We start from the raw sequence: 25,535 nt of genomic DNA, 5'->3' as shown, positions 1-25,535 counted from the left end.
TTCACATCCACAACAATAACCCTCAATTCAAACAATCACAGCCAATAACCCCTCGATCAACATTCACAAGCCATAACCCCTATCAACATCCACAAGCCAATAACCCTCCATCAACAATCAAAGCCAATAACCACCTCATCAAAATCACAGCCAATAACCCCTCAATCTAACATTCAACAAGCCCGAATAACCTCTTACACATCAGCCAAACCTAATAACACAAGCCATAAGCCACATCACAATCATACCCCATCAATCACAGAGCCAATTAACCCCCTTAACACAAGCCATATACCTATGCAACATCACAAGCCAATAACCAGCGGTGGGCAAACTTTTTGACCTCCGGGCCAACAATGGTGTTTTCTAAAATTTGCAGAGGGCCGGGCCAGCATTTGGAGCGGAGTGTTTGGGCCGAGATATACTAAAGCATTAAATGTAGTGTGTGCAAACCTCATAAGCACAGTAAGAACACTACAACCCAATTTATTAACTGTCTTTCAAATGTGAAAAATAGCCCTTCAGTTAATAAATTTGTCTCAAGGATATGCAAGATATGGCATTTACATACTATTTTGCAGATACCGGGATGGGAAATGTAAATAGATTAAAATAACATACGCACTGTGATTTATCAAGATTGCGTCTGTTTTTAATAAGGTTTCAATCGAAGGTGCAAAGTTAAAGAAATCAACATTTATTGAAAAATGGAATCACTTTCAACATTTCAAAACATATTATTACACAACGAAATACTCAAGCTCAATAATATCTACTTGTGTTAAACTCCGCAAAAATACTGGATGGATTGTCCTGACCGCGCGCTCTACAAACTCGCACGGACGCCCTCGGCTTCACGCGAAACAGTACACGTGTATCGTTGCAAGCACACAGACATAGGCTGTATTAAATATTCCTACTGCAGCTGAAAATTTAAATTTAAATTAAGAGCGATGTGCGGCGTTTTAATAAAGCTACTGTACCGCTGCTGTGCGTAAATGCGCATTGCTCTTAATTAAAAGACGCACTTCCAAACTTTCCATATGCATTTTTTCATAACACAGCAGAAAAACTCACCATTTCAGTGGGAACAAGTTGTTCTTCCCTTTTTTGCCAGTGCATCAAAGTCTGAGTTAGTTTTGTTGTGGCAATTCTCAGGACAGATCTGAGGTGTTGGTCAGTTAACTGGATCTGTGATGGGCTTTGTTGATTTTCATGACGCTAAACGTCTGCTCACACACGTAGGTCGAGCCAAACAACACCAGCATCTTCTGCGCGTCCTCCGGAGGTTTGGAAACGCGTCTCGTTAAGTGAAGCGTAAAAGTCATTCAGTTTAAGAACTTGAACTTCTCCTTTGAGACGGAGTCAGACTGAAGATCGATCAGTTCCAATTGCAGCTCCTGCGGTGCTGATTCGGGGTCTTGTGACAGGGGACAGGACACCAGTTGAAGTGACTTGTCAATTTTTTCAAAATCACAGAACCGACGGCAAAATTCTCTGTGCAGATCGTCCAGTGATTTGCAGTATTTCTTCGCATTTCGGGCGGCCTCTTTCTGCACGGCTAGTGTGGGGAAATGGCGAAAGATTTGTTTGACATTGCCTGGAGATAAAACCAGTCTGGATTTGAAGGCTCTCACATTTGTGTACATGTCGTGCGCAAACTGATCTTTCCCCGTAGCCTCACGTTCAGCTCATTCATGTGTGGAAATATGTCCACCGCAAACGCAAAGTCACAAAGCCAGTTTGTGTCGCTCAGCTCGGGGAATTCTTCGGATTTCCCCATTAAATTAAAAAAATTAGGAGCTGAGCAGTGTCTTTTATGTCGTTACTTTCATCCAGTGCTAGTGAATATAACTTAAGGACTCCGCCTTTTTGTTTAACTCGCTGACTATATCTTCGTCAATCAGTTCCACGCGGCGAGTCACTGTCCTGCGTGCTAAACTGATTTTTTCAAACTTGGCTTTGCTCTCCGGACACAAAGACCTGCTGTCTCTACCATGCACTCTTTCAAAAACTCGCCTTCGGAGAAAGGCTTGCTAGCCTTTGCTAATTTGAATGCCAGCAAATAACTTGCCTTGGTACTTGACTCTTGAATTGCAGTTTGTCGGTGAAAAAAGTTCTGTTGACTCTGTAAATTAGCTGCCAACTCCTGAGCAGTAGCCGCCCGTTCTTGTGTTGACTGCTTGCTAGCATAGTTCGCATGCTTCGTGGCAAAGTGACGGCTGATATTGTACTCTTTGAAAACCGCAACAGCTTCTTGGCATATCAGACATACAGCCGTTGATCGGACTTCAGTGAAGAAGTATTTTGTTGTCCACTCCTTATTAAACACTCGGCATTCGCTGTCCACTTTCCTTCTCTTGTTGTCCGCTCATTTTCACAGAAGGCTTAATGGTGACGTGAAACGAATGAAAATTAAAGTGAAATAAAGAGAAATACGCCGCACTCCAACAACGGTCAATGTGTTTTGAGGCGCCATCTATTGGGGAAACGTGGGCATTGCAGGGAAAGGGGAAAAAAAGGAGGTTTTTACTATAATTTGCAAGTTCGGCGGGCGGCGGATTAAAAAGCCTAAAGGGCCGTATGTGGCCCGCGGGCCGTAGTTTGCCCATGTCTGCAATAACCTCATCAACATCACAAGCCAATAACCCCTCATCACAACCCAAAACACCTCATCAACATACAACCCAATAACACCTATCATCACCAATACAACCCAACAACACCTACTCACCAATACAACCCAATACACCTCATCAACATCACAACACCAATAACACCTCATCCCTCATCAACATCACAACCCAATAACACTCATCAACATCACAACCCAATAACACCTCATCCTCATCACAACCCATACACCTCATCCCTCATCACAACCCAATAATCATCCTCATCAACATCACAACCCAATACACCACCCCTCATCAACATCAATCCAATAACACTTCATCACCATCACAGCCCAATAGCCCCTCTCATCACCATACAACCCAATAACCCCTCTCATCACCTACAACCCAATAACCCTCTCATCACCACACAACCCAATAGCAATACATTAGTCAGGAACTGATAGACACACCTGAATAGTCTTTTCCAGTAAGGTATAGTGTAAGAATATATTAACCTAGCCTTATAGAGTATAGTATCCAAGCCTAATAGATAGTAGAAATGTAATGAATAGGTCTATTCTGCGCTTACCTCTCTTAGACATGGCCTGTCTCACCCGCCAGACTGTCTTGTGGATCTCAAAGTTGTAATTTGCAGGCAGAGCGCGGATAGCCTCCTGTAACTCTGGGTCTTGCAGGATTTCATCAGGAATTTGATGGCCACCCGCCGTGGTCCTCGTACTAGGTGAAACAAGTAATTTACTGTGGGAGATAGTTGACAAATACATACAAGACAGGAGGCTTCAGATAAAATACGGTGTAGGGGCATAGTCGTTATGATTATTGGTAATACTTTACATTAAGTTGCTCTTATATAGAGTTGTTACATATTGTTTTAGTAAAAAAATATACACTACCATACGGATACCACTTCAGAAATCATGTATTTTGGCATAATGATATGTAATTGTTAGTAATTGCACAATCCTATCCTCGTATATGCTCATTACAAAACTACTCCATATGCATGATAATCCAGTCACTATAACAACAAGTTAATACACGTTGTTGTAGTTTATATGTTATTATAGCATAACTAAAACTAATGTTAAGCAGGGTTCCCAACTAGTGGCACGAGGGCGAATTTATTTGTTTAAAGTTATTTTTGGTGTTTATTTGTTGGTCATAAAAGACTGTAAAAACACCAGCAAATCAGCCGCAAGTGATTTTTATTTTGGAAATCTGTTCCAAAGTGTAGCGATATACTGTATGTTATTGTATACAATGTAAGCAAGGTTTTAAATTATTATGTTTTAGTCAAATAATAATATGTTTGGGCTTCTTATGATCAATTTGCAGTCTACACAATAATTTGTAATTATGATCCAGCCCTTGACACATTGCTCAAGAGAAAATGGCCTGTGGCTGAATCTAGTTGATGATCCCTGCTGTAAAGGATGCCTCAAGCATTATTGGTTATTTATTTAGGTTTAATACAGTGACCTTGTCTGTCAAGGGTGGCCCCGCCAGACTACCTGGTAGGTAACCTCTTTGCCTAATTGCGCATGGGCGAATGTCTGGTGATTAACTGGCTAAACGTTAGTTCCTGGACCTTAAAGATATTAAACACATCTTCTATTATGTTTAATATATTTTAGAAGTTAGCTAGCTAATCACTCTTTCAAACCATTTGAGTCAGCTTTCCTTGTTATTAGCATTAGCTAGTCGCTAGTTGTATCTGCGTCATAATTCCTTATTCATGGTGGCAATGTATAATGTTTTTGTTAAAAGCATGTCCCATACACCCCGTACTCGGTTAAGATATATGTGATAGCATTATATAAGAATTCATACTTACCGGTTCGTTTTTTAGCTGGAACGACTTGCGTTTCGACAGTGGGCGCCGCCATGTTTTCAGGAGCCAGAAAGGTGCCAGTAATCAATTGCAGAGTGCCATCGTTGCAGGCGGAACAATCGATGTGAGATAATCGAGCAGTGCATCGCTGTCCGTGTTTTTTTTTTTATATTACCTTTATTTAACTAGGCAAGTCAGTTAAGATCAAATTATTTTTTTCAATGACGGCCTAGGACAGTGGGTTAACTGCCTTGTTCAGGGGCAGAACGACAGATGTGTACCTTGTGAGCTCGGGGATTCGATTTGCAACCTTTCGGTTTCTAGTCCACGCATTAACCACTAGGCACCTGCCGGTTCTGATCTCTATTGACACACGATTGATAGAAAATGTTGCATTTGTTCAGAATGGAATAGAAAAATATGTTATTTTTATTAATTAACAGTAACCTTCATTCTAGCAACATTATCAACTCAATCTTTTGTATGCATACTGTTATCTTCTCTCGCTCCATCAGAAGTTACAATGTAGGATCTTAATTGACCAATTTGCTACTGCACTGCAGGAAAATAATCCAACAGGAAATTTGAAATATTATGTGGATTATAATGGACATTTTTGTATGGGTTGATACATTTTTCGTTAGGACAAATCAACAAACTTTAGAAGCTCTTTTAAAACTAAAATACACTACAAGTTTCCATTTCCTGCCTTGCAGGAAAATTCTCAGCAACACAAAGGTGATCAAATTAAGATCCTACATCTGTATGACTAGATCCCATTAATTTTCACCTCCTGTCTGTGCCATTGCTGTTCAGTTAGAATTTGGCTATGAATGAGATAGGGAAGGGACAGAATGACTCACAAAATATCATGCCTACAAGAATTGAGAGGATTGAGATAGCTGCCGTGAAAATGACACTGCCTTATTTAGCAACAACATTTCCCATGTTTCCTGTTGCTTTTTTCTTTCTTACAGTGTTTTGTCTCAAGTGTATGCATCTCTGTAGGCCTACATATACTTTAGTATGTAAAATAGGCCTACAGCAAGCTACATTTCTTGAAAGAAAATGTTTATGACAATTGAAGCCTGCTTGCTGTTGCATTTTCTTCCATGCTATTGAAGTAAGTCTTCCATTAATTGTGTTGCATAGTTGTAGTTCTAAGTAGGTCACAACAATTGGGCACAGGCATCAATTCAACGTCTATTCACATATTTCATTGAACAATGTTGATTAAACCAGTGTGTGGCCAGTGGGAGGTTCATGATCCTCACTAGATACAGTGTTATCTTCTATCTGCAACCATTGTTATGAGTCTCTTACCATAGCAACAGTAACCATTGAGACTAATTGGCTGTGAAAGTCTCTCCTCCTGGGAAAACTACCATCACAGCCCACTATGGCACAGGGCACCAGCGCACAGTACACACACAGCAAACAACACATACAGTACTGTGCTGGCCTCCACCTTCAAAGATCTAGCAGCTGGCCATCTGTACATAGAAGGATCATTCTAATTCTATGGTCTATATTCACACCCTGAATCTCACTGTGCTCTCTGCCAGGAAATTACTTTCATTCAATGTTTAGGTAACTTCATATACATTAGGTTTAGGTCATTATACTTGTTGTTATTTCTATTGATTGCCATGCACATCCTCCCTAGCCATGTGAAACCATTAACCTCTATTTAATTGTATTAGCTCTAATCTTGGAACCTTGAAGCCTGAGATCTTTAAATGTAAATTCTCATGAATACTTGAATAGGCCTTTCACAGTATTTACACCTTAGTATCAGTAAGAAAATACAATAACACCATTTTATTTTCTTCAAATATTAGTTGAGAAATTGTCCCCATCACATCATCTGTTTCAGTAACAACCCTATCTGATTTAGGACTGTGTGCTCTGGGCCAATTGGATGACAGATAAACAGCCAGCATCATTAAAGGTTAAGCAGGTCTACACTGTGCTCTTACCAAAATATAAAAACATATTAACTAAGCTACAAATGTTTCCCTGAAAGAGAGATGGCCAAGGAATTGCACACTAGTGGTCATGGCCACTTTTCTAAACCAAATTCCACCACTCTCTCAGAGCCTGCAGAAATGAAGGATCCTACTGATTAGGCTAACAGATTTGAAGAAAACAAGCTATTAAATTGAGTTACATAAGTTATTGTGTGTTTTATTTGACACTGTTCATTTATGTGAATAACATTGCCCTCTAAACACGAAATTGGATGTAGGTAATATAAGATAATGTTAATGTTTTTCCCTTCAAGTGGAGTGCTGAAATGTCAGACTTTGCCAGCAGACACCGTAGATAACGGAACGAGCTTACATAGAGACGGACGAGAGGTGCAATGATGAGCCAGAGTGGACCCACAGGCTCTACTTTCTTTAGTCTACATTGAGCGCAGAATGGCGAAAGTCTACATCTCTGAGGAGAGGCGTAAATTGAAAGGTCCTCACAGATAAGACCGAGAGAACGGCAGGAATATTACTGCAGTTCCCAAACACTACGGGAAGCGCCGGAAATATTATTGGAGGGATTTTTACGGAACGAAACTCATCAAAGTCCACGTTTTTAATCAGGATTTGAGGACCAGCGCCTAATCGACTTCAAGGACGAAATGTGAATCTAAATAACTTCTGTTAATGAAAGATTTGAACGAATATGATATGATCCGACTTCGTTCGAGAAGGAATTTAGATGCCCTTTTAAAATTATTAACTCTCTATTTGGAGACAGGCTGTGAGCACAGTCGTTTTGCCCAAAACATGGTGATAGATGTTTTTGCGTTCATTTAAAGTGAGTGTAAAAATGATGCTTATCAAGATTGAAACGATCTGTAAGGGCATCTCACAAGCCGAACACCAGAGTTATTTTTGCTTTTGAAAGGACATTTTCAATGCATTTCTTCGCAATGCGTAACGTTACCTTGCGTATTTTCCAAATCCTGCTTGAAAAGATCCGTCCCATAGACCAGCCTACTCAAGGGATGAGAGGAGACTAACGTTCGTGACAATTTATATATCACAACTGAATGTTTTGGCTGGACGGGCACAGGTGACAAGAGGAGCGTACATTAGACCCATCATAAAACAAATAAACATTTAAACTTTATTTTGATAACTTCGAAACTAGAGAGCGCACGTTTGGTCTGGAATACAAGAATAGATGATTTTCAAACGACTGAGGACGACATAAATCTTCCACCATGTTCCAAAGGTAAGTGTGCCTGAACTTTTTTCATCATCAATCCGACTGGCAGCAATGAGTTATTATTGTGCCACAACACCCTGTGCTTGTTCCGTAAATTCACCATGAATTTTCCTCCACTGAATAGTGCGCAAATGCTTAGTGACTACCAGGTGTTTCATGTCTGCTGCTATCGGTGATGAAAAATATGTTTTGATGATACACCCATGGTAGCTAATGTTCTTGCAGGTATTGAGCGAGACGTGACAATTTATTGCGAGATGACATGGTTTCCAGATTTGAACATTAAACCCCTGTGTGCGCGAGCCTGGCAGGAATGAAAATATTCAGACATAGGCTACACGAATAGTATACTTGATATTACGCTGATGCGCAGTGCAGTTTATGAGTGTGCCGATCTCTGTCTCTCGGATAGCATTATTGTCGCTCTGGTTATTCTCATTCATGGGCATTATCTAGGCTGGCTTGGTGATACGGACAAGACAGCACTGCATACGGCTTCATGGAGGGATTTTTTGGTGGTCAATAAGCAGAAAAAAATATGTTCTCTTACATTGACTTTGTATAGTGATTGGACTACATAGAATTCAAACATTGAGATTTCTACAATGGCACAATGCCTGATCGCCAAGCAACCACAAATTGAACTCTGTCCTATCCTGTCATTCACCAAACACACACCCAACAACACCAACAACACACACACACACACACACACACCACAACCCACACACCACACACCAACAACCGATTTCATATTCTCATTGAAGTTTTGTTTGCTGTAGTAGCAATGGACAAAGCAATGTTATGCAATGTACTTACCATTGGATTAATTGTCGTTGTTATTTGATGCAATTTTTCGGTATGTTTTGCTCTTGTTTTCATTTGACTCTCTGTGTTTCAAGTGAAGATTATGCATTGAAGAAATAATTTCTAAAATTCTTTTTCATTATATTATGCAATATGTGGTTGCCCTGTTCACCGGATCAATAAAAGGCCACTGTTTTGCTGTCAATATGTGTCATTGCTATGGTATTTGTTCTCCAACTCCTTTAATGCATGCAGCACTACTGTAGCTCTCCCTGACGTCATCATCAGAATTGATATTGATCCAGGGTTTGGAGATGTGACATTCAATGTATGAACTCACATAGCCAGTTAACTAAATGTCTGTTCCTTAGTACCTTGACCTATATCATTGAACTGAACAATCCTTGAATTAGATTAGCGTGGAACTTCACTGTTGGGTTGCGAGATGGAGTACGCATCACCTAACAGGAGTTACGATGTGGTTTATTTGAGTCAGTTTTCTACAGGAAATTTCTGCGCGACGTGAATGTGATATATTTGTGGCATTATTATTCATGGACATTTTTTCGTAAGTGAAATCAAAGTAAATTTCAAGAGGAAAATACAATTCAGAGTCTTTGCTACCTCAAATAACCAAGTTTTACATTTATCCTGAACATGGTGATCAATTAAGATCTACATATGTGTTTTAACTTGAAGTTAGTAGGTACATGTTTTAGTGTTACAATGCTATGATTTGAAACCCAGGCACTCTGGACCATACTGTCTGTCAGCTGCCTTATTAGGTTCATGTAAATGCTTCTATGGGTCATTGACGTCGGCTTTATATGTGGATACTTTTACAGCCGATTTGCTGGATACTATAACCCACATGGAGAACAGTTCACCTAACTGTATTGGGACATTCAATACTTTACAAGAGATGACATTTAGTTTGCGTGTGGAGAGAAACAATTGTTTGGCCAAGAAACATACAGTTATTTTATCTGAATGACATTTGCATAAATGTATGAACAATTAATAATTTAATCTTGATATGCTTTCTTGTTTTGAATGTCATGGAACTAGCGTAGTTTTTATTTGAGATTTATTGGGTTTGGGGATGATCGTCAATGAAGTTCATCGAAAATATTAGAATTGCACAGTATGCACAAATCCCTCCAGTCCAGATAGGATGTCGATGAGCGTCAGCTAGGCTTCTTACGGCAAACATTCAGAGGTTTCTTTGTGGGTTTGAGATATGTGCCTGGAACAACACATCTGTGGGGGGCCGGCTTGATGCTCCGGCCTGACATTTTGGTGTGTGACATTTCAATTCCAAAGTGCAGAACTGAGAGTGTCGTGACGACTGTGCACAGCGGGAAATCCTCAGGTTGACGAGAAGTCGTGATAGCTGTGTATTATTACAGTGTTAGCCTCAGAATCCCTGGCTTCTTCCAATTAGTTGGTACAGAGAAAGTTGGAAGGATATGGCCTTAATGGAGACTACAAGTATCATGGACTAGCTGACAGGCATATGGTTATTGGCATTTACACCTTTTTTAAATGATGATTGTTTATGTAGCTGCACCAGTGGGTAGTAAGCCTACAACGGATCTGAGTTCTGTTGATGTTGTATGGAATCGCAAAGTAAGTATGGTCATAAGCCGACCATAATGTGTGGAAATGTTCTCTGCTAGGCGTGCAGGACATTGTCTATGTATGGCAAGTGATGCAGGTGTTGCCATTGCCATCCTATATGTGATATTGGCGTGAAACAGATGTGTGTCTGAGTCTGTGTACTGTTTTTGTTTCTGTCCTATCATGATCCCTGTGTGTGTGCCCTTTGTCAGTGCTAGTGGCTCTTTACTTTCCCCTGCTTCCGCTGGGTGCCAGTGTCGAGGTGTGGGGTTTCTGATTAATATGCAGTTTCAATCTCTCGCTTCTGTCTCTCGTGTCGTCTATCGCTTGTCGATGTCTCTTTTTCTTGTCTGTCTGTTCTGTTGCTGTCCTGTCTGTCTGTCCTGTCCTGTCGTCCTCCGTGTCTGTCTGTCTGTTCTGTCTCTTTTTCTGTCTGTCTGTCTGTCTGTCTGGTCTGTATCGTCTCGTCTGTCTGTCTGTTCTGTCTGTCCTGTCCCTGTCTGTCCTGTCTGTCTGTTTCTGTCTCTCTCTCTCTGCTGTCCTGTCCCTTCTCGGATTTATCTTCTTCTTCTCCTTTTTCCTGTCTTCTTATCTCTTCCTCCTCTACTCTCCTACAGTCCCAGGAGACCAGACCCATAGGGAGATGTGTCAGAGTAGTGCCTGCGTTGTTGTGATTCGATTGATCGGACTTCAGTGAAGAAGTATTTTGTTGTCCACTCCTTATTAAACACTCGGCATTCGCTGTCCACTTTCCTTCTCTTTGGTCCGCTCATTTTCACAGAAGGGCTTAATGGTGACGTGAAACGAAGTGAAAATTAAAGTGAAATAAAGAGAAATACGCGCCACTCCAACAACGGTCAATGTGTTTTGAGTGCGCCATCTATTGGGGAAACGTGGGCATTGCAGGGAAAGGGGAAAAAAAMGAGGTTTTTACTATAATTTGGACAAGTTCGGCGGGCCGGATTAAAAAGCCTAACGGGCCGTATGTGGCCCGCGGGCCGTAGTTTGCCCATGTCTGCAATAACCCCTCATCAACATCACAAGCCAATAACCCCTCATCACAACCCAATAACACCTCATCAACATCACAACCCAATAACACCTATCATCACCAATACAACCCAACAACACCTCATCACCAATACAACCCAATAACACCTCATCAACATCACAACCCAATAACACCTCATCCCTCATCAACATCACAACCCAATAACACCTCATCAACATCACAACCCAATAACACCTCATCCCTCATCACAACCCAATAACACCTCATCCCTCATCACAACCCAATAACACCTCATCCCTCATCAACATCACAACCCAATAACACCTCACCCCTCATCAACATCACAATCCAATAACACTTCATCACCATCACAGCCCAATAGCCCCTCTCATCACCATACAACCCAATAACCCCTCTCATCACCATACAACCCAATAACCCCTCTCATCACCATCACAACCCAATAGCAATACATTAGTCAGGAACTGATAGACACACCTGAATAGTCTTTTCCAGTAAGGTAATAGTGTAAGAAATATATTAACCTAGCCTTATAGAGTATAGTATCCAAGCCTAATAGATAGTAGAAATGTAATGAATAGGTCTATTCTGCGCTTACCTCTCTTAGACATGGCCTGTCTCACCCGCCAGACTGTCTTGTGGATCTCAAAGTTGTAATTTGCAGGCAGAGCGCGGATAGCCTCCTGTAACTCTGGGTCTTGCAGGATTTCATCAGGAATTTGATTGGCCACCCGCCGTGGTCCTCGTACTAGGGTAAGAATCAAGTAATTTTACTGTGGGAGATAGTTGACAAATACATACAAGACAGGAGGCTTCAGATCAAATACGGTGTAGGGGCATAGTCTGTTATGATTATTGGTAATACTTTACATTAAGTTGCTCTTATATACGAGTTGTTACATATTGTTTTAGTAATTGCACAATCCCTATTCCTCTTGTATATGCCTCATTACAAAAACCACTCACCTCCATATGCTATGATAATCCAGTCACTATAACAACAAGTTAATACAACGTTGTTGTAGTTTATATGTTATTATAGCATAACTAAGAGCAACCTAATGTTAAGCAGGGTTCCCCAACTAGTGGCACGAGGGCCGAATTTATTTGTTTAAAGTTATTTTTTGGGTGTTTATTTGTTGGTCATAAAAGACTGTAAAAACACCAGCAAATCAGCCGCAAGTGATTTTTATTTTGGAAATCTGTTCCAAAGTAGTAGCGATATACTGTATGTTATTGTATACAAATGTAAGCAAGGTTTTAAATTATTATGTTTTAGTCAAATAATAAATATGTTTGGGCTTCTTATGATCAATTTGCAGTCTACACATAATTTGTAATTATGATCCAGCCCTTGACCATCTGCTCAAGAGAAAATCGGCCTGTGGCTGAATCTAGTTGATGATCCCTGCTGTAAAGGATGCCTCAAGCATTATTGGTTATTTATTTAGGTTTAATACAGTGACCTTGTCTGTCAAGGGTGGCCCCGCCAGACTACCTGGTAGGTAACCTCTTTGCCTAATTGCGCATGGGCGAAAGTGTCTGGTGATTAACTGGCTAAACGTTAGTTCCTGGACCTTAAAGATATTTAAACACATCTTCTATTATGTTTAATATATTTTAGAAGTTAGCTAGCTAATCACTCTTTCAAACCATTTGAGTCAGCTTTCCTTGTTATTAGCATTAGCTAGTCGCTAGTTGTATCTGCGTCATAATTCCTTATTCATGGTGGCAATGTATAATGTTTTTGTTAAAAGCATGTCCCATACACCCCGTACTCGGTTAAGTATTATGTGATAGCATTAATATAAGAGATTCATACTTACCGGTTCGTTTTTTAGCTGGAACGACTTGCGTTTCGACAGTGGGCGCCGCCATGTTTTCAGGGGAGCCAGAAAGGTGCCAGTAATCAATTGCAGAGTGCCATCGTTGCAGGCGGAACAATCGATGTGAGATAATCGAGCAGTGCATCGCTGTCCGTGTTTTTTTTTTTATATTACCTTTATTTAACTAGGCAAGTCAGTTAAGATCAAATTATTTTTTTCAATGACGGCCTAGGAACAGTGGGTTAACTGCCTTGTTCAGGGGCAGAACGACAGATGTGTACCTTGTGAGCTCGGGGATTCGATTTTGCAACCTTTCGGTTACTAGTCCAACGCTATAACCACTAGGCACCTGCCGGTTCTGAATCTCTATTGACACGAATTGATAGAAAATGTTGCATTTGTTCAGAATGGAATAGAAAATATGTTATTTTTATTTAATTAACAGTAACCTTCATTCTTAGCAACATTATCAACTCAATCTTTTGTATGCATACTGTTATCTTCTCTCGCTCCATCAGAAGTTACAGATGTAGGATCTTAATTTGAGCCAATTTGCTACTGCACTGCAGGAAAATAATCCAACAGGAAATTTGAAATATTATGTGGATTATAATGGACATTTTTGTATGGGTTGATACATTTTTCGTTAGGACAAATCAACAAACTTTAGAAGCTCTTTTAAAACTAAAATACACTACAAGTTTCCATTTCCTGCCTTGCAGGAAAATTCTCAGCAACACAAAGGTGATCAAATTAAGATCCTACATCTGTATGACTAGATCCCATTAATTTTCACCTCCTGTCTGTGCCATTGCTGTTCAGTTAGAATTTGGCTATGAATGAGATAGGGAAGGGACAGAAATGACTCACAAAATATCATGCCTACAAGAATTGAGAGGATTGAGATAGCTGCCGTGAAAATGACACTGCCTTATTTAGCAACAACATTTCCCATGTTTCCTGTTGCTTTCTTCTTTCTTACAGTGTTGTTGTCTCAAGTGTATGCATCTCTGTAGGCCTACATATACTTTAGTATGTAAAATAGGCCTACAGCAAGCTACATTTCTTGAAAGAAAATGTTTATGACAATTGAAGCCTGCTTGCTGTTGCATTTTCTTCCATGCTATTGAAGTAAGTCTTCCATTAATTGTGTTGCATAGTTGTAGTTCTAAGTAGGGTCACAACCAATTGGGCACAGGCATCAATTCAACGTCTATTCAACGTAATTTCATTGAACAATGTTGATTAAACCAGTGTGTGGCCAGTGGGAAGGTTCATGATCCTCACTAGATACAGTGTTATCTTCTATCTGCAACCATTGTTATGAGTCCTCTTACCATAGCAACAGTAACCATTGAGACTAATTGGCTGTGAAAGTCTCTCCTCCTGGGAAAACTACCATCACAGCCCCACTATGGCACAGGGCACCAGCAGCACAGTACACACACAGCAACACAACACATACAGTACTGTGCTGGCCTCCACCTTCAAAGATCTAGCAGCTGGCCATCTGTACCATAGAAGGATCATTCTAATTCTATGGTCTATATTCACCACCCTGAATCTCACTGTGCTCTCTGCCAGGAAATACATTTCATTCAAATGTTTAGGTAACTTCATATACATTAGGTTTAGGTCATTATACTTGTTGTTATTTCTATTGATTGCCATGCACATCCTCCCTAGCCATGTGAAACCATTAACCTCTATCTAATTGTATTAGCTCTAATCTTGGAACCTTGAAGCCTGAGATCTTTAAATGTAAATTCTCATGAAATCTTGAATAGGCCTTTCACAGTATTACACCTTAGCTATCAGTAAGAAATATCAATAACACCATTTATTTTCTTCAAATATTAGTTGAGAAATTGTCCCCATCACATCATCCTGTTTTCAGTAACAACCCTATCTGATTTAGGACTAGTGTGCTCTGGGCCAATTGGATGACAGATAAACAGCCAGCATCATTAAAGGTTAAGCAGGTCTACACTGTGCTCTTACCAAAATATAAAAACATATTAACTAAGCTACAAATGTTTCCCTGAAAGAGAGATGGCCAAGGAATTGGCACACTAGTGGTCATGGCCACTTTTCTAAACCAAATTCCACCATCTCTCAGAGCCTGCAGCAAATGAAGGATCCTACTGATTAGGCTAACAGATTTGAAGAAAACAAGCTATTAAATTGAGTTACATAAGTTATTGTGTGTTTTATTTGACACTGTTCATTTATGTGAATAACATTGCCCTCTAAACACGAAATTGGAATGTAGGTAATAATAAGATAATTGTAATGTTTTCCCTTCAAGTGGAGTGCTGAAATGTCAGACTTTGCCAGCAGACACCGTAGATAACGGAACGAGCTTACATAGAGACGGACCGAGAGGGTGCAATGATGAGCCAGAGTGGACCCACAGCTCTACTTTCTTTAGTCTACATTGAGCGCAGAATGGCGAAAGTCTACATTCTCTGAGGGAGAGGCGTAAATTGAAAGGTCCTCACAGATAAGACCGGAGAACGGCAGGAATATTACTGCAGTTCCCAAACACTACGGGAAAGCGCCGGAATATATTATTGGAGGGATTTATACGGAACGAAACTCATCAAAGTCCACGTTTTTAATCAGGATTTGAGGACCCAGCGCCTAATCCGACTTCAGAGACGAAATGTGAATCTAAATAACTTCTGTTAATGAAAGATTTGAACGAATATGATATGATCCATCCGACTTCGTTCGAGAAGGAATTTAGATTGCCCTTTTAAAATTATTAACTCTCTATTTGGAGACAGGCTGTGAGCACAGTCGTTTTGCCCAAAACATGGTGATAGATGTTTTGCGTTCATTTAAAGTGAGTGTAAAAATGATGCTTATCAAGGATTGAAACGATCTGTAAGGGGCATCTCACAAGCCGAACACCAGAGTTATTTTGCTTTTGAAAGGACATTTTCAATGCATTTCTTCGCAATGCGTAACGTTACCCTTGCGTATTTTCCAAATCCTGCTTGAAAAGATCCGTCCCATAGACCAGCCTACTCAACGGGATGAGAGGAGACTAACGTTCGTTGACAATTTTATATATCACAACTGAATGTTTTGGCTGGACGGCACGGTGACAAGAGGAGCTACATTAGACCCATCATAAAACAAATAAACATTTTAAACTTTTATTTTGATAACTTCGAAACTAGAGAGCGCACGTTTGGTCTGGAATACAAGAATAGATGATTTTCAAAAGACTGAGGACGACATAAATCTTCCACCATGTTCAAAGGGGGTAAGTGTGCTTGAACTTTTTATCATCATCAATCCGACTGGCAGCAATGAGTTATTATTGTGCCAACAACACCCTGTGCTTGTTCCGTAAATTCACCATGAATTTTCCTCCACTGAATAGTGCGCAAATGCTTAGTTGACTACCAGGTGTTATCATGTCTGCTGCTATCGGTGATGAAAAATATGTTATGATGATACACCAGCATGGTAGGCTAATGATTCTTGCAGGTATTGAGCGAGAACGTGACAATTTATTGCGACGATGACATGGTTTCCAGATTTGCATAACATTAAACCCTGTGTGCGCGAGCCTGGCAGGAATGAAATATTCAGACATAGGCCTATCACGAATAGTATACTTGATATTAACGGCTGATGCCGCAGTGCAGTTTATGAGTTGTGCCCGATCTCTGTCTCTCGGATAAGCATTATGTGCGCTCTGGTTATTCTCATTCATGGGCATTGATCTAGGGCTGGCTAGGTGATACGGACAAGACAGGCACTGCATACGGCTTCATGGAGGGTATTTTTTGGTGGTCAATAAGCAGAAAAAATATGTTCCTCTTACATTGACTTTGTATAGTGATTGAGGACTACATAGAATTCAAACATTGAGTTATGCTGACAATGGCACGACCTGACCACACATGCACACAAATTGAACTCTGTCTATCCCCCTGTCATTCAACACACACACACACACACACACACACACACACACACACACACACACACACACACACACACACAAACACACACACACACACACACACACACACACACACCACACACACGATTTCCATATTCTCATTGAATTTGTTGCAATGAGTAGCAATGGACAAAGCAATGTTAATGCCATAGTAATACCATTGTAATTGGTCTGTTAGTTTTGATGTAATCTTTCTGATGTTTTGCTCTCTTGATCATTTGACTCCTTTGATTGTTTCAATATGAAGATTATGCAATTGAAGAAAAATAATTTCTAAAATCTTTCTTCATTATACTTCTGACAAAATGGTGCCCCTCATTTCACCCAGCATCAATAAAAGGCCACTGTTTGGCTTTCAACTATGTGTCACTGCCTATGTATTGTTCTCAACTCCTTTAATGCATGCAGCACTACTGTAGCTCTCCCTGACAGTCATCATCAGATTGATTATTGATCCAGGGTTGGAGATGTGACATCTCAATGATGAACTCACATAGCCAGTAACTAAATGTCTGTTCTTCAAGTACCCTGACCATTATCATGAACTGAACAGACTCTTAGAAATAGATTAGCTAGGAACTCACTGTTGAGTCTGGAGATGGAGTACTCCATCCACACTAAACAGGAGGTTACAGATGTAGGATCTTCATTTGAGTCAGTTTTCTACAGGAAAATATTCCTGCAGCAACAGGAAATGTGAATTATTATGTGGATTATTATTCATGGACATTTTTCGTAAGTGAAAATCAAGTCAAATTTCAAAGGGAAAATTACAAACTTCAGAAGCCTTTTTGAACCTCAAATACAACACAAGTTTTACATTTTATCCTGCAACATGGTGATCAAATTAAGATCCTACATATGTAGTTTAACTCTGAGTTAGTTAGAACAGTGTTTTAGTGTACAATGTATGACTGAACACCAGGCCACTCTGCATACTGTCTGTCAGCTGCCTTATTCATGGTCATGTAAATGCTTCTCATGGTCATTGAGTGGCTATTACTGTGGTACACTTTACAGCCGTATTTGCTGTGCAGGATACTAACCCACAATGAGAACAGTTCACATAACATGTATGGCATTAATACTTTACAAGAATGACCAAGTTAGTTTGGATAGCTGGAGAAAAACAATTGTTTGGCCAAGAAACATACAATTATTTTATTGCAAATGTACATTTGCAATAAAATGTAATGACAATTTAAATAATTACTCTTGAATATGCTTTCTTGCTTTTGAAGTCATGGTAACTACTGTAGTTCTTCATTTGAGATATTGGGTTTGGGGGATGATGTGTCATGAAAGTTCATGGAAAATATATAGATTTCACAGTATGCCAAAATCCCTCCAGTCAGAATAGACTGTCGATGAGGCATCAGCTAGCTTTTACGGAAACAATTCAGAGGTTCTTTGGTGGGTTTGAGATATGTGCCTGGAACAACACATTGTGGGGAGCCTGGCTGATGCATCCGGCCTGACATTTGGTGTGTGACACATTTCCCATTCAAAGTGAGTAACTGAGAGTGTGGAGTGACACGGTGACAGCAGAAACACTCCTCAGGTTGACGAGAAGTCGTGACTAGCTGTGTAATTATTACCATGTGATTAGCATCAGAATCCCTGGCTTCTGTTCCAATAGTTGAGTTAACGAGACAAGATTAGGAAGGATGGCCTTATGAGACTGACTACCAAGTAATGGACTAGACCTGAACAGGGCATCATGGTTATTGGCATTACACACCTTTTTTCAACCAATGGATGATTTGTATGTAGCTGCACCAGATTAGTAAGCCTACCAACCTGATCTGAGTTCTGTTGATGTTGTATGGAATCCAAAGTAAGTCTGGTCAATAAGCCGACATGATGTGGAAATGTTCTCTGTCTAGGCGTGCAGTACATTGTCTATGTATGCAAAGTGATGCAGGTGTGCCATGCCAGTCCTATCTGTGTGTGAACAGCATGTGTGTCTGAGTCTGCTGTCACTGTTTTTGGTTTCTGTCCCTATCACTAATCCCTGTTGTGTGTGGCCCTCTTGCTCATGCTAGTGGTCTGTTACCTTTCCCTGCTCCCTGGGTTGCAGTGTCGCAGCTGGTGGTTCTGATTACTATGCAGGTTATACCATCTCTCGCTGTCTGTCTCTGTCTCTATCGCTCTGTCTCTCTTTTCTTCTGTCTGTCTGTCTGTCTGTCTGTCTGTCTGTCTGTCTGTCTGTCTGTCTGTCTGTCTGTCGTCTGTCTGTCTCTCTTTTTTCTGTCTGTCTGTCTGTCTGTCTTGTCTGTTTGTGTCTGTCTGTCTGTCTGTCTGTCTGTCTGTCTGTCTGTCTGTCTGTCTGTCTGTCTCTCTCTCTCGCTGTCTGTCTCTGGATTTATCTCTCTGTCTTCTCTTTTCTGTCTCTCCCTTCCCCCCCCCCTCTCTCTCCTCTCTCTCCATACCCAGTCATCCATGGAACAGACACTAGGGAGATGTGTCAGAGTAGTGCTGCGATAGATAGAGGGAGGTGTGATGTCGACTGTATATACCCTGCTATGAGTTGCTATAATTGCTGGTGCATGTCACTCAGGCTTATAGGGGGCTGATACAGGCTTTCCTTGGCCATTTTGAGACTTTCCTGTCTCTACACATTCACAATCTCACCCACTCACCTACATCCACCACACGCACACACTCACGCTCACACAGGCACCACACACACACACACACACACACCACACACACACACACACACACACACACCACACACACACACACCACACAACACACACACACACACACACACACACACACCACACACACACACACACACACACACACACACACACACACACACACACCCTTGTCCATTGACATTCTGTATTCACTATACCCACAGGTTTCCCCAGTCATGTTAGTTTGTACTTTTCATTTGTGTTCATCCTCGGCATAAAGAAGACATTCAGATTCAGATTGACAAGGTTGTTGCAAAATATCTCATTGGGAAATGTGTCTGCATCAACATAAAGCACAGCTCAGACTCAGATACTGTAACGAATGTACTTTGAGAGTACAAAACATTGCAGATCTAGCCTAACTGTACTCTGTTTTTGAATGTATGCTAATTATTGGAAAATTGTGATCATTCTCCCTCTCAAATACAGCATCTAAGACYAACAAAAGCCCAACGCTTCCTTCATCATTCAGCTCCATCACCACAGKATATACAGAGATAATTGTTTGAGCAATCAAACTTTGTAACATAGAATAATCACTCTCTGTAAATCATCTCTAATTACGTGCCAGAGTAGTAGCACATTGCCTATTGAGTTGGCCCTGTTGTTTTCCAGTACAGGCAGTYCATGGTGGAGGGGACAACAGAGAGGATTTACCAATAATGAGCCCAGTGGAACACAATGTAAAGGACTAAGAAAAACACCTGTGGCCCCAGTCAGTCAGCTCTCAGTCTCTAGCCCTGCCCTGCCTACTCCCAGGGTTCAGTGTGTGGGTGCTAGGGAACTCAGCTCAGCCTTACAGCTTCCACTCAGTCAGCTCTCAGCAGCACTAGGGAGACAAGCTGATCAAATAACCAACTATCAACCTCTCAGGCATCAAGAGGCCCTCCATGACTATCTGTCTGTCAGAGATGGTTTTTCACCCAGAGATGTGTCACCCAGAGATAATATCATCTCCTAGACGTCACCAGTTACCATTCTAGATACCTTCAGCAGAGGTCTAGACTCACAGTCAGGGGGAATTTATGTCTGTCATTGTCACTGAAGGACAAACAGCAGTCTGGCCAGAGCTGAAATCACATAGACAGTACCCTGAGGCAAAGCCTCCTCAGAACAATGATTTGATATCACCATGGATTTACACAGCACAGTATCTGACTCTAAATACCCGTCTGTCACTTTATGTGTGGAGAACATTCAGACAGCCAGACRAAATGAGGGAACTTGTTCTGTGACTTATATTTAAAGAGGCCATTTGAATAGAACATAATATTCTCCTAACATGTTGTCATGATTGCATTACAATTTATTGTGAAACAAAGTATTCCTGTGATTGTGGGCTAGGTATCAGTAGGGCTGGGTAAAGAGGAGTACAGAGGAGAATATAGAGTAGAGCCAAAACGTAAAGACTGATGCCTTAAATCTTTCTAAGCTGCCTGAAAAACAGGAAGTGAATCCAGGGTGAGAACGTTGTTGCCAATCATAATCTGACGCTTGTTTAAAAATGTCTATTTTAAGACTCTCTTCCTGTCTCTGTTGATGAGGTTGATTTTAAAAGGTTGATAAAATCCCAAAATCGAAATAACACACACAGACACACACATTCGCCAATGCACACTCATACACACACATCGTTTCTTTAATCTCCCCTTTTTAGCATACAAATCAGGGTAGGGCAATCAATACATTTCGAGCAGACGGATTTGTCTATTTGTAGCCTATCTGAACCTGTCCATATGAGACTGCATCTCAGGTAGTTGACAGAGTATTACCTCTCATTGGAGAGCTGAGGCTCAATCAGTAGACTGCTATCCTACACACCTCTGACTCTGGCAGTGCATGCCAAACACCTCATTTAGCAAAAGGAGATTCATCCAATCATAGGGCCGATACATGATGTTGTTACCATGGAAGCCTTTGGCACTATTCAACAACATGACACTTAACAGAGGATGACAAATAATTACAGAGAGAGTGTGAGTTTGTTTATGTGTGTGTGTGTGTGTGTGTGTGTGTGTGTGTGTGTGTGTGTGTGTGTGTGTGTGTGTGTGTGTGTGTGTGTGTGTGTGTGTGTGTGTGTGTGTGTGTGTGTGTGTGTGTGTGTGTGTGTGTGTGTGTGTGTGTGTGTGTGTGTGTGTGTGTGTGTGTGTGTGTTTGTGACGATAGCAGCTCTGACTGGTATGCATTTCACTTATTTAATGAACTGTTGATACTCCGGAAGCCATTTTCGCGCTTCCTTGTCAACCATTTCACACCAGATTAGGGCAGAGGGCTCTGCATGGCTTCCAAAAGTGGATGTTCTATTCCTACAGTATAAAGTCAGACATTCTCCTGGTAATGCAGTCTGAAGAGTTTTCTGGAATTATTTAATCCACAGTATTATTTTAACTGTGAGCAGAAGCGGAAAACAAATCTACAAAATTCTCCCCTATCTCAGTTTGCCCTTTAGATTCACCTGCGTCTTCAGTAAACATAATTTCCCTGCCTTTGTAATGGAAATGTGATGCAGGGCCAGGCATTAGCGGATGATAATGAGGTGAAAGAGACAAGCAACTTAAGCCCTGTTGGTTTTTGGAATATTCATAATTCATTTCTCATTAAGTGGCTAATTGGAGTTTAAAGGTCAATGTAAATGGCCATGCCATAGATGTTCTGAGACGGGGGAGAGGAGGGGAGGTAGATAGACGGGAGAGAAGGGAGGGACAGAGGAAAAGGAGGAGACTGCCCTGTAGGCAGTTGACAGTAATCCCAGGTGTTCTCCTGTTACTCTTGACAGCTCTTCCCGTACTGAGCCCTATTCCCCAGGCGACATCACCTTTGTGTGCTGAGGACAGAGATTCAGGGACAGCAGCTCCCCTCCGGCCCGGGGCATCTGTCTGCCCTTTTGGCATTGAGAGTTAGCACTTCCACAACAAGATGAAAAGACTCAACACTAGGGAAAGATGCAGAGGTGGGGGGTTTGGATTCACCTTGTGGGGTTGGAAGCCTATAGTGACAAGATAGAGACATGCAGAATGCTTACATAATACAAACATATTACGAACCACACACATGCAGATATGCACACAAATACACTGACACACACACGTCTCATACAGTATGTGACATTCACTGAGTACCGATTGTGACTTCTCGCATCGATTCATCTTGTTTATCATGCCCCTAGTTAATCTCCCACTCCATCCATGTCACATTCAAACCTCATTTATCCCAAGATGGTTGACTTGAAAACAATGGGCTAATTCAGTCTCCAGTGGTAGTCTACCGTAATGCAATTTCACAATGGCTCCAAAATGATAGTTTATATACTGGGATTCTTGGCTAAATTTAAAACAGTCAGCAGGGAATTCAAACCATGAAAAACACAAACCAATCTTCTAAATGCAGAAACTACTCTCTCCTCTCGTCCTCTCCTTTCCTCCTCTCCTCTCCTAGCCTTCTCTCTGACTATGCCCTCCTCCTACTCTCTAACTCAAATAGCTCTCGTCTCCCCCGTACATCCCTTCCCTTAATAAGGCAGGGTGCTGTGACAGGCCCGTCTGAGTGGCTGTAAAGTGCGGTGTGAATATGTTAGGAGGAGTGTTATATGTGTTCTTAGCTCTGTGGGGGCACCGGCTGTGGCTGTGAGGGGCCGGTGGGTGTTCAGCTTAACGAAAGGCCCCAGCCTGTGGCTGTGAGGGGCCGGTGGGTGTTCAGCTTAACGAAAGGGGTGTGTGTTTTGTGACGATAGCAGCTCTGGACTGGTATGCATTTCACTTATTTAATGAACTGTTGATACTCCGGGAAACCATTTTCGCCGTTCCTTTGTCAACCATTTCACCCCAGATTATAGGGCAGGACTCTGATGGCTTCCAAAAGTGGATGGATTTCTTATTCCTAACAGCTATAAAGTCAGACATTTCCTGGGTAATGCGAGTCTGAAGATTTCTGGAATTATTAATCACAGTATTATTTTAAACTGTGAGCAGAAGCGGAAACAAAATGAAACAATCTGCAAAATTCTCCCCTATCTCAGTTTGCCCTTAGACACCTGCGTCTTAGTAAACATAATTTCCCTGCCTTTGTAATGAAATGTGATGCAGGCCAGGGCTTAGCAGGATGATAATGAGCGTGAAAAGAGACAAAGCAACTTAAGCCCTGTTGGTTTTTGGAATATTCATAATTCATTTCTCATTAAGTGGCTAATTGGAGTTTAAAGGTCAATGTAAAATGCCATGCCATAGATGTTCTGAGACGGGGGAGAGGAGGGGAGGTAGATAGACGGGAGAGAAGGGAGGACAAGGAAAAGGAGGAGACTGCCCTGAGGCAGTTGACAGTAATCCCAGTGGTTCTCCTGTTACTCTTGACAGCTCTTCCCGTACTGAGCCCTATTCCCCAGGCGACACACCTTGTGTGCTGAGGAAGAGATTCAGGACAGCAGCTCCCTCCGGCCCGGGCATCTGTCTGCCCTTTTGGCAGTGAGAGTTAGCACTTCCACAAACAAGATGAAAGACTCAACACAGGAAAGATGCAGAGGGGGGGGTTTGGATTCACCTTGTGGGGTTGGAGCCTATAGTACAAGATAGAGACATGCAGAATGCTTACATAATACAAACATATTAGAACCACACACATGCAGATATGCACACAAATACACTGACACACAACACGTCTACAGTATGTGAATTCACTGAGTACCGATTGTGACTTCTCGCATCGATTCATCTTGTTTATCATGCCCCTAGTTAATCTCCCACTCCAATCCATGTCACATTCAACCTCATTTATCCCAAGATGGTTGACTTGAAAAACAATGGGCTAATTCAGTCTCCAGTGGGTAGTCTACCGTAATGCAATTTCACAATGGCTCCAAATGATAGTTTATATACTGGGATTCTTGGCTAAATTTAAAACAGTCAGCAGGGAATTCAAACCATGAAAAACACAAACCAATCTTCTAAATGCAGAAACTACTCTCTCCTCTCGTCCTCTCCTTTCCTCCTCTCCTCTCCTAGCCTTCTCTCTGACTATGCCCTCCTCCTACTCTCTAACTCAAATAGCTCTCGTCTCCCCCGTACATCCTTCCCTTAATAAGGCAGGGTGCTTACAGGCCCCTGAGTGGCTGTAAAGTGCGGTGTGAATATGTTAGGAGGAGTGTTATATGTGTTCTTAGCTCTGTGGGGGCACCGCTGCTGGCTGTGAGGGCCGGGTGGGTGTTCAGCTTAAACGAAAGGCCCCAGCCTGTGCTGTGAGGGGGCCGGTGGTGTTCAGCTTAACGAAAGCCAGGCTTGTGGCTGTGAGGGCGGTGGGGTTTCACTTAACGAAAGCCCCACCTGTGGCTGTGGGGGCCGGTGGTGTTCAGCTTAACGAAAGGCCCCAGCCTGTGGCTGTGAGGGCCGGGTGCGAGTGTTCAAGCTTAACGAAAGCCCAGCCTGTGGCTGTGAGGGGCCGGTGGGTGTTCAGCTTAACGAAAGCCCAGGCTGTGGCTGTGAGGGGCGGTGGGTGTTCAGCTTAAACGAAAGGCCCCAGCCTGTGAGCTGTGAGGGGCCGGTGGGTGTTCAGCTTACGAAAGGCCCCAGCCTGTGCTGTGAGGGCCGGGGGGTTTCAGGCTTAACGAAAGGCCCAGCCTGTGCTGTGAGGGCCGGGGGTGTCAGCTTAACGAAAAGCGCCCAGCCTGTGGCTGTGAGGGCCGGTGGGATGTTCAGCTAATCGAAAGGCCCTAGCTGTGGCGTGAGGCCGTGGGTGTTCAGCTTAAGAAAGGCCCAGCCTGTGGCTGTGAGGGGCCGTGGGTGTTCAGCTTAACGGACCAAGGCCCCAGGCTTGTTGGCTTGAGGGCCGGTGGGTGTTCCAAAGCTTAACGAAAAGGCCCCAGCCTGGGCTTTGAG

General features: G+C 41.9%; 1 protein-coding gene across 1 annotated transcript in view; it reads right to left on the bottom strand.

Annotated features, from left to right (window-relative positions):
- LOC111982831 (2-(3-amino-3-carboxypropyl)histidine synthase subunit 1-like) overlaps window positions 1–13,090 on the bottom strand; it is a 119,808-nt gene extending 106,718 nt beyond the window's left edge. Inside the window, 2 exon segments of the mRNA XM_024014451.2 lie at window positions 11,757–11,906; window positions 12,985–13,090. Of these exon segments, the coding sequence (XP_023870219.2) occupies window positions 11,757–11,906; window positions 12,985–13,036 (202 nt within the window). The 5' untranslated portion in view covers window positions 13,037–13,090.
- Window positions 13,091–25,535: the final 12,445 nt, after the last annotated feature.

This window comes from Salvelinus sp. IW2-2015, linkage group LG22 (assembly GCF_002910315.2).
Source record: "Salvelinus sp. IW2-2015 linkage group LG22, ASM291031v2, whole genome shotgun sequence".
Lineage (NCBI taxonomy): Eukaryota > Metazoa > Chordata > Actinopteri > Salmoniformes > Salmonidae > Salvelinus > Salvelinus sp. IW2-2015.
Note: the sequence above shows the minus strand (reverse complement) of the source record. Positions and strands in the feature narration are given on the sequence as shown.